General features: G+C 50.0%; 1 protein-coding gene across 3 annotated transcripts in view; it reads right to left on the bottom strand.

Annotated features, from left to right (window-relative positions):
- The window catches only part of USP31 (ubiquitin specific peptidase 31), a 29,991-nt gene that overhangs the window by 13,562 nt on the left and 982 nt on the right, over positions 1–15,447 (bottom strand). For all 3 annotated transcript variants that reach the window (XR_003572119.1, XR_003572120.1, XM_027891945.1), the window contains exons 2-9: positions 5,946–6,083; positions 5,367–5,455; positions 4,245–4,337; positions 3,107–3,242; positions 2,447–2,591; positions 1,502–1,685; positions 654–765; positions 342–436 (exon numbers count right to left, since the gene is read on the bottom strand). Coding sequence is in view for 1 of the 3 variants with exons in the window: in XM_027891945.1 (XP_027747746.1) it covers positions 342–436; positions 654–765; positions 1,502–1,685; positions 2,447–2,591; positions 3,107–3,242; positions 4,245–4,337; positions 5,367–5,455; positions 5,946–6,083 (992 nt within the window). In the remaining 2 variants the exon portion in view is untranslated. The remainder of the gene's footprint in view (positions 1–341; positions 437–653; positions 766–1,501; positions 1,686–2,446; positions 2,592–3,106; positions 3,243–4,244; positions 4,338–5,366; positions 5,456–5,945; positions 6,084–15,447) is intronic.

Here is a 15,447-nt window from a genome sequence, read left to right as displayed (position 1 = left end):
TTCACCCAAGTACGTGAGTTCTGCAAGGCACTGTACACTTGTTACAGAACAGGCATCTACCAATATTTCTAAAAAATAACAGACAAAAAAAGTTATAAATGAGGGGAGTAATATTTTCATTCTGTTCTCCATTTCTGAGGACAGACTCCAGACGGCATGTCACACAACTGAGCTATTCTTACACAGCTTCCTGCATTGTTTCCCTGCTCCTCAGGCCTCTGCAGTCCATTCCACACATCCACACCAGCACTGTCCCTTTCTGCACAGCTACACACCACATTTCCAGCTGACATGCCTCTCTCCACTCCTGGGAAAGACCCAGCACCCAAGAGCCAGCTCACCTTTCCACTGTTGGGTGGCAGAGGGGTCGCTCCTCCTGAGGTAGCAAGTACGTTATGCCCACAACACTGACCACTCGCAAGCTGAACGGGCAAACCTGCAACAGAGAAAGCAGAGGCCACCTCAGGGGCTTCAACCCAGCGTGCCCACGCTTTTGGCACTGGATGACCCTAGAACACGTGTCTGACACGAGACAGCAAATGTACAAGGTCTAAATATCCCTAGGCCAAGGAGCTGACAGTGGGTGAGGTGCAGCAACGGAGGCTGCGCACCCCACAGCTCCTCTGCGGTGACCACGCAGGACTTTGCCTCACCTGCAAGCAGGCTGCAGGCCGCAGGAAATACTGCATCTTCTCCAGAATTTCCTTCTGCAGAATATCCCAAGCAATTGTTTTTTCCAAATGCAACACAAAGGGCAAGCCAAACCTATGGGAAGAAGCAGTATTTGAGGGAGCAATGAAAAGATTATCCTGTTCAGCAATCACAGCCCTAAACTCTGCCAATGCCCCTCTCCCCCTCTCCCCCTCCCCTCATCTCAGCACCTATGGAGCACACTCCCCCAAACAGGGCATTTGGAAATTTGTCTCCAGAGGAGAGGGGCTTATCTTTGAGGCAATGCAGTTAGGGCTGCCCCTACAGAGGACCCTTCAGAGGGGCTGCAGCCCCACTCTGTGCCCCAGTGGCTGCTTCAAGCTGCAGAGCTTTGTGATCTGCCTCAAAGAGCTTCCTGTGAAGTTCTGTGAAGTTTCAGTGGCGGAGGCAGTTCCCAGGTTGTAGATGATACAAATGCCTTTGCCACGGCTGTTTCTCACTTCACCCCATCTACTTTGCCCTATTTTGACTCCAGTTTAAAATTGCCACCCATTACAGGGTTTGGTCAAATGTGCTGCTCTCAAGCCAGGCAGCTCTGCAGAGGGTGGTGTGTCCTCCCAACCAGGCTGCATTTGCCACCTTCCAGTAACACTGCACTACTTGAAGTTCACCAAAATTAGAAATATTTTGCTCCATCCATTAATGCATTTTGATCAGTATGTTCTTTAGCACCTGATGTGAGCTGGGATGCAAGCTGCTGCTCCTTCCCTTGGCGTCTGCACTACAGCAGAGTAAAACCCCGGTAAATTTAAGAAGCAGCCAGAAGAGCCAAACATCTGCTGCCAGTCACCTTTTGCTCTGCTGTCCAGTGCATGCTCTGTTACACACCAGCAAGACAATCTTGTCATTTGCTGCTGGTTTAGTAGAGGACTGTTCCAGTTTTCCAGACTTCACCATTCCTTGAGAGTAAGCTATTGTTCGGGAGTGCTCAGTGCCACATTTCAAGTTATTCAGGTTATTGTTCACATGTATTCCTGAAAAATTAGAAGAAAGGAAATGTTTTATTATGTCATTTGCTTCTAGTGCCCTGATGCCCCCTTAAGAAACCTTCCTTAGAGTGCAGAGGAGCAGACAATCAGAAGCATTTTCATCACTTGTATGAAGGCTTCAAAGAGCAATTACCTTTCACAGTAACTGTTTCTTTACAGAAGGACATTATATGCAAGTGCCCCCTTACCTGAGTTTTCACAGCAGTTTGCACAAGCACCCACAGCTTGTACTGCCTGCAAGAAAAATTAAAGTGCCAGGAACCCTACTTGTTACCTTCCACAATAAAATTTGCCTTTGATTACGCTCCACCTGCCCAGGATGTCACAATTCCCTTTCACGAGGGGAGATGCAGAGAGGCTGAGGGGTTTGAGCTTGGAAAGAGAAAGTGTTTGTTCATTCCTGAGACTGTTTATTCATCACTGGAAATCTGATTTTAAATAACACAATTTCAGTGGCTTCATCTGGTCCCTAGCAGCTCTTTAAATTAAGCCTGACAAGAAATTTCACATTAAGCCAGCCTAGACTGCAGCATCAGCCCTGGGAAGAGGCAGAAAGGATGTACAGCACTGCTTGATAACCTCCCAGCTGACAACACTATTAAATCTTCTGGAACGAGCCTGGACAAAGTCAGAGCTGAAATCAATACACCAGAACATCAACAGCTTGTGGGACACTTATTCTTTTCCCACACAAGCCTCCCTCATGAGTCACCTGAGGTGGACATTAAGCAGAGTTATCGACTCACCTCTCTGACTGAGGATGCCCTCGGGCCTGAAGATCTCTGGGGTCTCAAAGGCAAAAATGCAGTCGCTCTCATGGATGGTGTCCAGGTCATCAGTGTCGCAGAAGGAGCGATGGAACCCATCGTAGTACATCTCCGTCAGCACGATCTGGAGGCAGCACAAGCCAATCAGAACCCATCAAACCACCCGCACCCGGTCCACCTGAGCCACCCCACCTCTTAGCTGGGATTTTCCTGCTAAGGGATGGCATTCCTCAAAACATCCTGGCACCAGCCAGAAGCAGGGAACAGGGAAAAGGATGGTCATAAAAGAGAAGATGGGGTAAAGGCAACACATGAGGAGGTTTTGGTGGGATCCAACAGCTTTCCTGAAGCTCCTCCTACAGAGGAATTCCTCGCCCAATGGTTCCCTTACTGCCAGCATGCAGAGATCACCAGGGGGGTCAGGCAGGTCTGCACAATCCACTGAGGGCTATTCCAACATCACTGGGTTTCAAGCAGCCAACACACAGGGGAAAGCATGATCCAGATTTTCCACTCCCCTGCTTCCCACATTCAACTACAGGCAGCGAATTTCAATTCATATATCTGACAAGGGACAAAAGCCCCCTCCCTCCCTCCCACTGCAGGGATGCTGTGCAGGTGGGCAGCCCAGCCCATTACCTGCTCCGTGGGTATCTTGGTTTCCGAGGAGACGGCCTCCCGCAGCCTGGCCACCGTTCCAGAGATGGGCACAGCCACTCCAATCCGCATGCAGTGCGAGCACTTGCCCTGGTACACCACAGTGACAAAGAGTGGCCTGCAGAGAGCACAGGAGCACTGCTGGGGCTGGGGCTGGGCACCTCTGGAGCAGCCTCAGCCCAGCCTGGGCACATCCAGGCTGCCCACCAGGTTCAGGGCCTTCCTGGCTGCCTGGATCCACCTCACACTGGAGTTGTGCTCAGCTGCAGCCAGAAAAGCGTGTCTGATTTACAGACTCCTTCCTTACTACATGGCCTGGCGTTACTCACTCCCCCAGGAGGAGCACCTCAAAAAAAGTCCCACAAAGTTAAAACCAAAACTGCCTATGACAAAGCAATCAGTTTTCTGGCAAGGAGCCAGCTTGGGACAGTTTGAGGCAGCACTTTGAGGCACTTAGACAGCTGTTGCTGTGAACAGGTTACCTCCCAGCCCTCAATCCTGCCTCCAACAGCAGCCAGCAGCACTACCTGGGGAGAGAAAAAGGGAGACACCCTCCCTGGAGAGCCCACTCAGCCTCCACCCGGTGGTGAAGCAGAGATTTCCAAAGCAAATGTGGCAATGTTTAATCTGTCCTGTCATCGCTCTGTTCCATTGCTTCTGGAAGCAACACAAGTTTTCTACATCCAAAACACCAGGTGAAGTTTGTTTATACCACAGATAGTTTTTCTGTGCATCTCTTTATCTTCACTCTGAACATTTTATGTGGATTTTTTTCCCCTCTCTGGAGCTTTTTTCTTTATTTGCAACAACTGTCTTTCAAAAAAGCAAAACATTTTGCAGGAAAGCTTTTAACTTCACTCTTTGAAATTGGAGCAATCAGTGAGACTGTTTGGAAAAAAAAAAAGAAGTGTTTCATCCTTTTCCCCTTTCTGAAACAAGTAAAAGGCTCAATTTTCCAATTTACCTGCAAAGCAAAAAATTAAAGCCCCATATCTTCCCATCTATCTTTCTTAGAGATCTACCAGAGAGCTTTTGCTGACATCTCTCTTCCTGCTGTAGCAAATGAAACAACGCTCCATGCATGAGAAACAGCCAACGTTAAGCTCAGGACAGTCCATACCGTGTGTGGGGCAGAGGGATCGGCAGCGAGATGCAGAGGAAAGGGTCAAAGGTGTTGCTTTGCTTCTGGCAATGAGGGCACGTCAGGGAGGACCTGGAACAAACATGGATAACAGGGCAGAGTTACACCTCACTTCATCAGGAATGTGAAAATCACGAAATCCCCAAAAATAGCCTTCCCACATCAATCTGGTTTTTTCTTTTCTACTCGTTTCTAAACCCTTTTAAAGCAATTAGTCTCAAACATTCATTACAGGGCATGCCAGGAAATATTTCACTCCAGTCCCTGAATGTGGCTTTTAATAAACATCGCTGCAAAACTAATAATTCACCAACAGTAGCTTCAGTGTGGATGGCCTGGAAAGGTTTTGCCTTTGGAGAGAGGTGAAGTGATAGGATAGGGATGCTGACAGTCAGCACTGAGGTGCACACAGCTCTTACTCAAAAGGGGAAAAACTCCAGACAAATTCTCTCACATTCACAATTAACCTGCATCTTACACTGGCTTTGTGACTTAGACCAGGCTTAAGGTTTCTCCTCTGCGAAGGAGAATACTGGCAAATACTGGGGAGTAAGCTCAGCAATTACAATTCTTATAGCAGCACAGATGCAAGCCATCCAGGAACACTGGCAATTCAGCTGTTCTCTTCTATTGGCTCTGAAATCAGAAAGCTTACTTCCCAGAAAGGAGAGAAACTCATGGGAGAACCCCAAAGAGACAGTGACAGCTTCAGCTCAGAATTCCCAAGTGCCAGATGACAGGCACTCTGCACACACCAGGGACCTGCAACTCCCAGGCACCTCCAGACCCTGCTGTGGGCTCTTCCCTCTGATAGCCAGGGTGAGGCTCATAGCATTGGGCTCTCCTGAGGCTTCAGTCCACTGAGTGACTCGCTCTCTCAGGATGCATTGGGGCAGGTGCAGTGCTACACACTGGAGGTTTATACAGAATATATTAAATTTGAAGTAATGAAATTCTCTCTCTCCTCTGGAGCAACGTTTTAGTTCAGACTCCCTTCACAGGAATTCAGAAACAGCTGTACTGGGAGCTAGTGCCAGTTTAGAATTATACTGAGGTCACCAGTATAAGCAATTTTGCCTCCACATTTACAAAATACCATACCTGTACTGGGCTTGAAAGAGTTCCTGCACGAAAGTGCTACTGATGGGAAAGGCTGGGCCCTCAAGCAGCACATCATCCTCCAGTGGCGGCTGAAAGAGACGAACAAACTCTCGAGGTATACCCAGGTGGAAGGTATGCCAAGCAGGTGGCTCCAGGACTCCAGTCAAATTTGTGCCCTCCTTGCCCAAAACCACCCGAAAAATGTCACAAGATTTTTAACTATCAAGTGTGCTCTCCTCCAAGGGGTGGGCACGCAGGAAGGTGAGGCAGGCAGGGCAGCCCAGGGAAGGGCAGGGTGCTCACACCTGATGAAGCCCAGTAGCCCCCTGGTACTTCCCAGCCCTTGCAGAGCCTCTGGCCACGCACACGACTGTCAGGGAACACTCACCAGGAGTTAGTGGAACAGCTGGTTATATTCCCAGGGCAGAAACAAACAGTATTTTAACCCAGTATTTTAACCTTTTGTTCCATCTGACTTACTGGAGTTGAGAGGCCAATAGGGAGAATTACTTTACCAGGAAAAGCTCTTTGCAAAGTTAGAGCTGCTCTCCCACGCTGGCTCCCAGCAGAATCCCTTACCTTGATCGGAGGCATGCTGCTGGAATTCACCACGTTGTTCAGATCCTCGTGCACTCTGTCGAGGAGCCAAAGGAGGAACTCCTGGGCATCGTGCTGGGCATTCCCACGGTACTGCATCGCATTCTTGGACACAATGTTCTGCAGAGAGAAGGGACAGTGGTGCGGTGACAGCGCCAGCATCAACACAGAGACGAGGCCAATTCCATCACCCCTACCCCTGCACCACAGGCTGTGACACTGCTCCTCTCATGGAATCTTGTTTGCTCAAGATGAATCAAACCAGCAATTTAATCTCCTCGTGCCCACTCACCCTGTCTCGCTCATTGCAGCTTTGGTGAGGTCACAGATTTCCCAAAAATTGATGCAGATGCTCTGTGCTAATCTAGGTCTACAATTCCTGGACTCAGTCAGGATCAGGACATCTAAATCACAAATGCCTCTACTATCTGATCATCATCATCATTCAGGTAGAGCAAAATTATTCCACATCAGCACCATCTCAAGCACCGGAACAGTACAGCATAGTCACCATGGAATTTTCTCCAGTGCATACCAAGGATCCACCATGCACAACTTGCTCATCCTAAATACCATCTTCTACTGTCATCCCAGCCAGCCAGGTGCAGCTTTCCCTGCACACAAGGAACCAAGGTGTCCCAGAATGACCGACACCAGAGCAGCACAGCACAGGACAGGTGCTGCTGGACAGGTGAACTCCAAACCAGGGGGACTCAGCCACAGCTGCAGTAGGCTGGCACTGCTGGGGATACACACACTGAGAGCCTGGAGAACCATCTAATTTACTTCTGAATTTCCAGAAACACCATCTCAGAAGGACACCAACACACCCAAGGGATTTGTTCAGACCTGGGTTTTTTTCGGATACAAATGAGAAGGGCTTGAATCTCACCGGCAGCCAAAATCTACTCTTTGCAGATTTATCCTTGCCCTGCAGCTGTGGAGACACCTTTAATAGCGTTGAAGTTTGCTCTGACCCCTCCAGCTGAGCCACACGTGCCCCTTCCTCAGGGCATCTCCTACTACTCGAAAAGCCTCTGGGAACCCACACAATATTTAGTAGGGAAGGCTGTTCCCCAACATCAGGAAACATTTTCTCAGCTCCAGCTCTCTGATCTCATTTTTACCTCCACAGTGCACCCCGAATGGCCAGCCAGCTCTTCTCACTGCACACTGGGGAACACAGCACAGGCTTTGGAGAGTGGGAGCCAGGCACTAGCCCCTGCACTCAGCTGGAATTGCCTCTGGAGTAGCATCTGGTGGGCTGACTCCAGCTCCTGAGCCAGGGTTCCTCCCTCAGCAGCAATCACCATCGCCACAGAAGAGCCAGCCCATTCTGCTGCTCCAAGAAGGCACCAGCTGCAGCCGGGAGAGCCAGCCTGCTCCTCCCAAAACACCCGGGCATGGGGCAGCCACCCACACACACCCACCCCAGCAACTGTCCCCGAAGTCACTACCAGGCTTCTCTGCAAACACAAGGCTCATAGCAAAGCTCCCATCAGCCACATGGCTTGTCCCCAGTTCCCCTGTGCTGCGTGCCCCCGGGAGGAGAATCCTGCCTGGGATGTGCCCCGCTAGCACTGCGGCACCTTCACCACTGGCACACCTGAGGAGAGACGAAGTGCTCCCACAGGACTCAGACTTACTGAGCAGGGTCCCCAAGAGGGACAGGGGCACCAGCAGAGGCCAGACAGAACCTGCAGAACAGGAACAGGCAGGAAGGTTGCAGAGCCAAGAGCCTGGCAGGCTGCACACACACCCCGTACCAGAGCTCTTCCGCTCCTCTAATCAGACTTTGCAACAGATTTGAGAAATGAGGTTGGGCTGCTCGCTTTATCCCTCTGAAAATGGGGTCACTGGGGGGTGGGTAGTGGTGATGAAAGAGACAGGAAAGGACTGATAAACATATACTCTCTATCCTCTATAATCTGTCCACCTGCCTCAAGGCAGCAAAATAATGGAAAACAGAAATAATCTGCTCTCGTTACATATGCGCAGCCCTTCCGACAGCAGATTTACTGCCCTTGCCTGTGCAGGGACCAGCACCCTCCCACATAAAATATGTGCACACAGCTTGAACCAAGGGAGTGGTCCCCAGCCAACACTCACCTCAGTGCCACACAGGTGTGGACCACAGCACTTTCTCCCAGTGGCACCAGCACATCACTCCACTCCAGACCCTCCCTGGTTGTTCCTGTAGCGTGTCCCTGGTGATGCACTGTCCCACAGAGTGCTGCCAGTCCATCCCATCCCATCCCTGAGCAGAGCAGCCATGTGCCTTGCTCAGTATCTGTGTCACTGCTCGTCTCAGAAGCATCTCTATGATAACTGCTCAGGTTTCCTTGACACTCTCACAGCCTGAGTGGACTAGGGATAAAGAACTGCCTGTGGAGACACATCACAAGATGCTGGAAGTGATACAGGAAGTACTACAAAATATCAGATGCAATTTCCTCACAAGAGCCTCCGCTACAAAAACACTCCAGCAACAGCAGTGTGTTCCAGACATCACTCACTTTCTTCCAACACTGTTACAGGCGGGTCCCTTACTGCTTAAACTCTGTGGCTGCCCCCGGGAATGCTGTGCCCTCCTCCCGACCCACTCCAGCTGCAATGCAATGCCAGACACAGGGGGTGAGAAGAGGAGCAACAGACACACAGTTGGAACAGTCAGTGCTGAGGGACAATTAAATCCTAGAGACATAAAGGCGCCGACTCAAATTAACAATTTAACAATTGGAGACAAATACCAGGAACTCCTAAAGCACAGCCCCCCCTTACCTGATGGGTCAGCACCAAACATAGTCCCACATGCCACCCTGTACCCAGCCAGCCCCCTCACAAGGCTGAGGGCAGTGGGCACGAGAGCACTGGGGGGTCTCCAAGGCCCTGGGCAATAGACAGGGGCTGTACAGCAGTTGGGGGTCCCCAGGGCCCTGCGCTATAGATGGGAAACTGCAGCCTCTTGCCAGCCAGACTGGCCACTCCTGAACAACTGTGGGAATATTTGATGGATGAAGTAAGTACCTCATCACTGAGCACTGGCCACCCAGCACCTCTCCATATTTACTTTCCAAGACTGCCCTTCCAGCTTGGCAGCAGGTCATGCCCTTGCCATAACCCCAAACTTTCCCTCCTGTTTTGCTTGTCATGGAAGAGAAGACAGCACCACATTTTGCTGGTCCTGAAGTAATGCAACAGCATCTGCAACTCACTGAAGACACAGAGTTAAGAAGCAAATGCTTTAAAAACGCATGAAAACACCATATATACCAACCCCCAACAGCTTTTAACCTCTGCCCCTAATCTGGCTCTGCTGTAAGTATAGGTGGCACATCTGACCCACCTCCATCCAGCACTTAACACCCTGTATTAAGAACGACTGTGGAATGATTCTGATGCAGCTGTTTCAGCTCTGAGGCACCAGGAGTGGGCATGGGCTCTGACACTCCCCCCCAACACCTTCCACAACTGTGTAGCACCTGCAGCCCTTCCTCAGCTCAGCCCTTACAAGCTTGGCAGGAGGAGGATGGATCCTCCATTCCCCCAGATGTGCGAGCACCAGCACACAGGCACCCTAAATGAAGTGGCACCATCCCAAGGGCTAAAAGGAGGGGGGGGAAGTCAGAATTTCCTATCAATCCCACTCACTGACCTCCCCCTAATGCAGGTACCCTGCAATCAAACCAGTCCCTGCCCATCCATATAGCAGATTTACAACAAAGACACGTTATCATTTTTATCAGCCCACTGCAAATTTAATAATCATTCATCTACTGCTCTAAATAGATGCAATAAATAAATCCAAACAGAGCTAAACTACTGGCCTCTTCTTTGCTGCTATTATTGTTCCAGATCACAAAGACAACTAGAGGAAAAATGCCAGTCCACTATTTTTCCGCGTGGCCCTGGCAGGAAGCAGCTGTGGAAGGATTTTACACATGAACGGATGAAGCCAACTCGTTAGAGGCCTGACCCAGTGACACACGTGCACAGGAGAGAAAGGCTATTCTTTACCTTCCATTGAACAGTGAGTTATGCTCAACCACCTCATTTTTCCTTTTTAAGCCCACAGTCACACTTCTGTGTTTGGTAAGCTCTACAGTAGACACCTCATGAAGAGCGTACCTAAATTACTCCCTCTGCTCGCACACACAGGCCGTGCTTTTCCCTCTCTGGAGATGCTCTTTTCTGGGGAGAGCAAAACCCAGAAAGCAGCACAGTTTAGGCCTCGGGGCTCACATGCCCACTGCCCCCTCCCCAGCACTGAGGATGGGCAGAAGAGATCCCCGTGGGCTGATCCTTACCACATCCACCAGACAGGAAAAAGGAAGCTTTGACAACAGCAGGTCTGTCCCAGGAGCCAGGGTGGGACAAACACTTCTCCCTTGCTCCGTGGGCATCCAGAGGTGCCAGGCTCTGAAGGCAGCACCCCGTGGGACTGTGTCCCTGCACAGCTGGGCCCTGCCCACCACAGAAGGGAAGAAGCACAGCTACTTATGGGAACACTTCAGAAAACAAGCCAAGAGGAGCAGGGCAGGGAGCAGCACACCAGCACCAGAGGGAATCTCCACCACATTTAACAAGCCTGGACAGGAAGCATCAGCCCACTGGTCCCTGTCTGACATCAATCTCCTGCCAGCAGCTACTCTCACCCTTCCAAGCTGAAGACTCGGTTAATCCTCATTATCCACCTTGCTTCAACACATAAAGAGAGAGTGAAGTTTGCCCAGATGATGCTATCAGGGGCTGCCATGTGTGCACATGGACACAGAGGTGGACTGTGGGTGCTGCATTCCAAAACAGGCACGCTCCTTCCTGGGCCCTTTGCAGGAGTGCAGCTCTTGCCTGCCAGAAGGCACCACCACGAGTTGGTACTGGTTGCTGGGAAAATTCATCCTTATAAGGAGCAGAAACCCCACTTTGTTCAACAACAAGACCTTGTTTTCCTGCTACCCTAGCAGAGCAACCAGTGGGATTCAAAGGAATGAGGCACTGAGGAGCGGGGCAATGACACAAATATGAAGCAGCTCAGTAGAGTCAGTATATGCCAATGTAGAGGATGGACATGAGGTCTGGGCTCAGCAGCCTGAGGAGCTCATGCTCCAGCTGCACACCTGCACCTCTCCCACTCTCTCCAGGCTCAGCTTCGGGTCCCAAGTTGGACATAGACCCTGAGATGGGGGGATCTGATCACTACTGCTCCAGGGAGCCTCCCCATCCACTTTACAACAAACATTCACTTCAATAACACAGTCATATCCAAAGGAGTTCATTAAGCAGTGCTTTGCTCAAATGGCAGCAGGAATGGGTTCACCCCAATCAAGTGTGGCCATGTACAAAGGCCAGTGTAGAGCAACACAGATCCAATTAAGCTGCCTGGGAACTCACTTCCCCTCACCGCTTTCACTGGCTGCCAGGCATGACATGGTTCTCATACTTTCACCATGTGTCACTCTGCACAGGCAGCTGGAAGTAAGGACCTGGGAGCAAGACAGAAAACACATTTTGGAAACGACACACAGTTGCCCTTCCAGCCCTACAGAGGGTTCCCAGCCCCCAGGGCCACCTCGCAGTGGGGCTGCAGAGCTGCTCCACACTGGGGTCTCTTCCCTTGCCTCCCCCTCACCTGTCTCTCCACCCCAGAGGGGAGCACTCACACCACCCTTCTGCTGCCCCCTCCAGCAGAACCCCCTCAGCAAAACACATCCGACCCCCAGACCCCACCGGTCAGCCCTGGTTCCCTGGCCTTGTGCTGCACTCGCTCAGATCAAAGTTTGAAGCGTAACCCTGAAATCCCCAGAAAAGCCTTTGGATTTCACACATAAGTCAGACTGCTGCCTTAAGGCAGCAAGGATTTGCTGCAGTAAACCCTTCCCAGGGGGTTTACGTGTGTGTGGAGGGAGAATAAAACTATTGTAAGGAAATATACGCAAAGAAATAAGCAAAACAAAACACCCCTACCCCCCTCCCCACAGTAATGTACTTGCATCTTACTGATCATTAACATTTAAAAAAGTCTAACACGGCAAGTCTGCCAAAGACCTTTGTGATCCCAGTGAAACACATTCCCGTGATGTCAAAAACTCTCACAATAATGATGTAGAAAATCTGTAACTTGCTTTTTGTTTCAAGGAAAGTGTGTCAACTCCAAATCCCAGAGCAGCTCTAGGGTAAGCCTCCCCAGTGTGATACCACCACTGGGAGCACCTGGATTGAAATGGAATAAGCACTTCAAGATCCCACGTTATGTGGCCCCACTCAAAGCCCTTTTAGAGGAACACAGGATATGTAACACCAGGAATCAAGAGCCAAGAACCAGGAGGGAAGGGTGAAGGGTCTTGCGTTTTTTCTTTCATGTCCCTTTCTTCCATCTCCCTGTACAGAGGGAGGACAGTCATCTCTCCGCAGAAACATTTTAGGAATAAGCAGTTGACCCTCTCCCGAACAAAATAACTGATCCTGTGCTAAGCAGAGAGCAAGACAATTAAATATGATCTGGGAGATCCCACTTCACACATCACTGGTCCCGTCAGCAAAGCACAAGGGCTCTGGTGAGCAGAAGGGTTTGAGGCCGACAGCTCTGCGTGCGGGACCGAAGGCTCCCCATGCCCACATTCCCCCCAGCAGCCCCACTGAGAACGGCTCTCACCACACCTGCAAGGGGAGGCAAAGATCTGGGCACATCAACACTTTGCAGGAGTTCCTTCGTAACTCAGGACTTAGTGATTAACTTCCAAAGAAGCGCCCAACTCAGCTGGCACACTGCTTGTCCCAAGTGAGATATTTGCACCAAGTGCATTCCCAAAACACCTTGAAATGGAAGAGTTACACATACCTACTGTGACACCTCACATCAAACACAAATTTAAAAATAAATAAGGAAGCAGCACTTTTAACCTGGCACAATAATCCCTGCTCTACGAACAAGGATTCATTTTAGGTTCAGATCAAATTCTGATAATTCAACCCAACTGCACTATGGCGATTGTGCTGTATTTGCTGTACATGCTACAGGTCACAGTCAAGGCCATCTTTGTCTTGTAGGACAAAAAAACACAATCCCATCTGTAGCATGCAGAGGGTCTTGTTAAACACTGACATGCTTCAGTGTGCAACTGCCTCATGGCCTCAAAGTCTCAAAACAGAAAAAGCCTCATCATCCACAGGAGACCTGAACTCCATGGAAGGCAAAGGATTTGCATAAGATACAGGTTTTTCAAGCCCAATTAGTTCAAATCAAAATCCTTTTCGTTGAGGACCTCCACCATCACCTCCAAGTGTTGCAGACCAATTCCCAATACAAAGGGTGCTCTGTCCTCCCTGACACTCCCAGAAACTTTGCAGGGAGGACAGGACAGCTCCCTAGAAAAAAACAAGCCCAAAGCCCTGCTTATACAATAGATGTTTGTCACCATTGTCACATCATCACAAAGGGGAAAGAGGAAGCACAGGCTGCAATATTGGCCCCTGTTATGAAAGCAGCAGCTTTGTTTGGGCAGGAAAACAAAACCCACTGAGCAATCAGAAGAGAAGGATTGTTAAAACAAACCGCAAAGAAACACGGGACCAATGGGAAGGTAATCCACAGCAGAGATAAATCCAGGAACCACCAGCCCTGTCCTGGTGCTTCCATTCTGTTTCCCAGGAAGGGCTGCCCAGGCTCCCTTCTGCTCCCAGCCCAGGGACCAAACCCTTCTGCTCGCACCTCCCAGCGCACTCCTTCCCGGATCTTTTCCTACTGCCTCAGCCTTCTACACCTGCTGCTTCCCCAAGCTCTGCCAGCACTTCAGACCTCCCCTCAGAGGGCACAAGCTCTCCCTCATCCTGCGAATACAAGACCAACCATTTTTCACAAACCCCTTGTTTCAGTTGCATTTTCCTATTTTTCAGTGTGACTCAGGAACCCTTGGCATGGGTTATCTCTTGAAGAGCAACTTCATAAGTGAGAAAACACTACCAGGAAAAACCAGCTGAGAGTAAAGAGCATCCCAAAACTCACCCCCTAAAAAGCCCCTGTTCACAAGGACTCCAAGACACACTCCCTTGAAAATAATTTCCTCTTTTCCGAGAAGCTTACAGATACAAGAACGAACAAAAAGATAAGTATTATCCTTTATCCTAAAATACATTTAGCCCCTGCAGAGAAGTATTTAGGAATTAGGAAGTGCCTTCGCCCAGTTACATTTGCTGCCAAAAGAGATAAAAAAGGCAACCCCTCCATATTTCCAAGTATGCTGGCTAAAGAGTTTTTTGGCTACCAAATAAATACTACTGTCCATGGCTATTATTGTTGGAGGGAAAGCCCAGAATGACTCTCATGAAAACTCTTTTCACCCTTAAAAACAATTATAGCAAGGCAGATCAGGAATGTTCTACCCTCTATCCAGAACAAGCCTGGGGGGATGTTTTGTTTTTTTTTACGGAGAAGCAGCAGTTTCCAGAGTGAAAACACTGATTTTGCCTTTCTCCAGCCTAAGCCCATTGTTTACATTTGTAAATGAACTGTGCAAATCTGCTGCTGAGAAAAAGTTTAACTAAGAACACTGAACTTAATAGCAGGTTCAGGTGACTTAACTGTCTTTAGAGGTGTTCATTTCCTATTAGAATTAATTGACCCGTATAAGGGAACAGACTTGACATAATGACACAGTCTCTCAGCACGACCTGGGCTGCCGGCACTGTGCAGTGCTGAACTAGACCGACTGGGACGAGAGGCTTTTTAAAACCCCCAGAGTTCTCCTGGCAGGTAGAAGATGGATGGGCTCCAGCTCCACCCCCAAGCATAACAAGCACTCACTTACCGTCAGTGACGCCTGCAAACAGCAAAGTTCCACTATAAATGCCCGTGGAAAATGGACTTAATTTAATCCCCGGCCCTGCTGCTCTTCTCCTGCTGTCACTCATATCCGAGCCCAGCTCCCACAGCCTGCCCAAGCAGCCAAGCCTGTCCCAGAAAGAGGGCTGCTCTCCCTTCTGACTCTATTTGTTCCACTGGCGGAAGAAAATTCTGCTTTCACCACCTTTTATTCCTACTATTACTCAGGAGAAATCCACAATTTCTTCTCCTGCCAGAGTGCCTCGGGAGCAGTCAAGGCAAGTGCCCTGTGGTGCTGTGACAACTGGACACACCAAGAGGATCGGCTTCCCAATCGTTCCTCCACAACCTGTCCCGACACCACCAGAGCCAGGCACTCTGAGAGAGGGCAGATGCCTTCACTCCAAGGCAAACAGCTGGGCTCCCCAGGGAATACCCTGGCACTGCTACGGGACTGGGTGGGTGCAGCTACCTGGAAAGGCACAGGTGAGGCAAAAGGAAGAGGTGCAGGCCATGCATCCATCCAAACAGCCAACAGTGCCAAAGGCCAACGACATGTCGGAGAAGCCTCTGGGACATCCCACCGTCCAGGAGCACCGAGGGAGAGCCAACTCCGGGACTCACCATCTCTACCTGCTGCACACCCCACCTGAACACACGGAGCCC

This window comes from Empidonax traillii, unplaced genomic scaffold (assembly GCF_003031625.1).
Source record: "Empidonax traillii isolate 1590-97213 ecotype Southwest subspecies unplaced genomic scaffold, ASM303162v1 scaffold335:size599443, whole genome shotgun sequence".
In the NCBI taxonomy this organism is placed as follows: Eukaryota; Metazoa; Chordata; class Aves; order Passeriformes; family Tyrannidae; genus Empidonax; species Empidonax traillii.
This window is presented reverse-complemented; position numbering and strand designations above follow the sequence as displayed.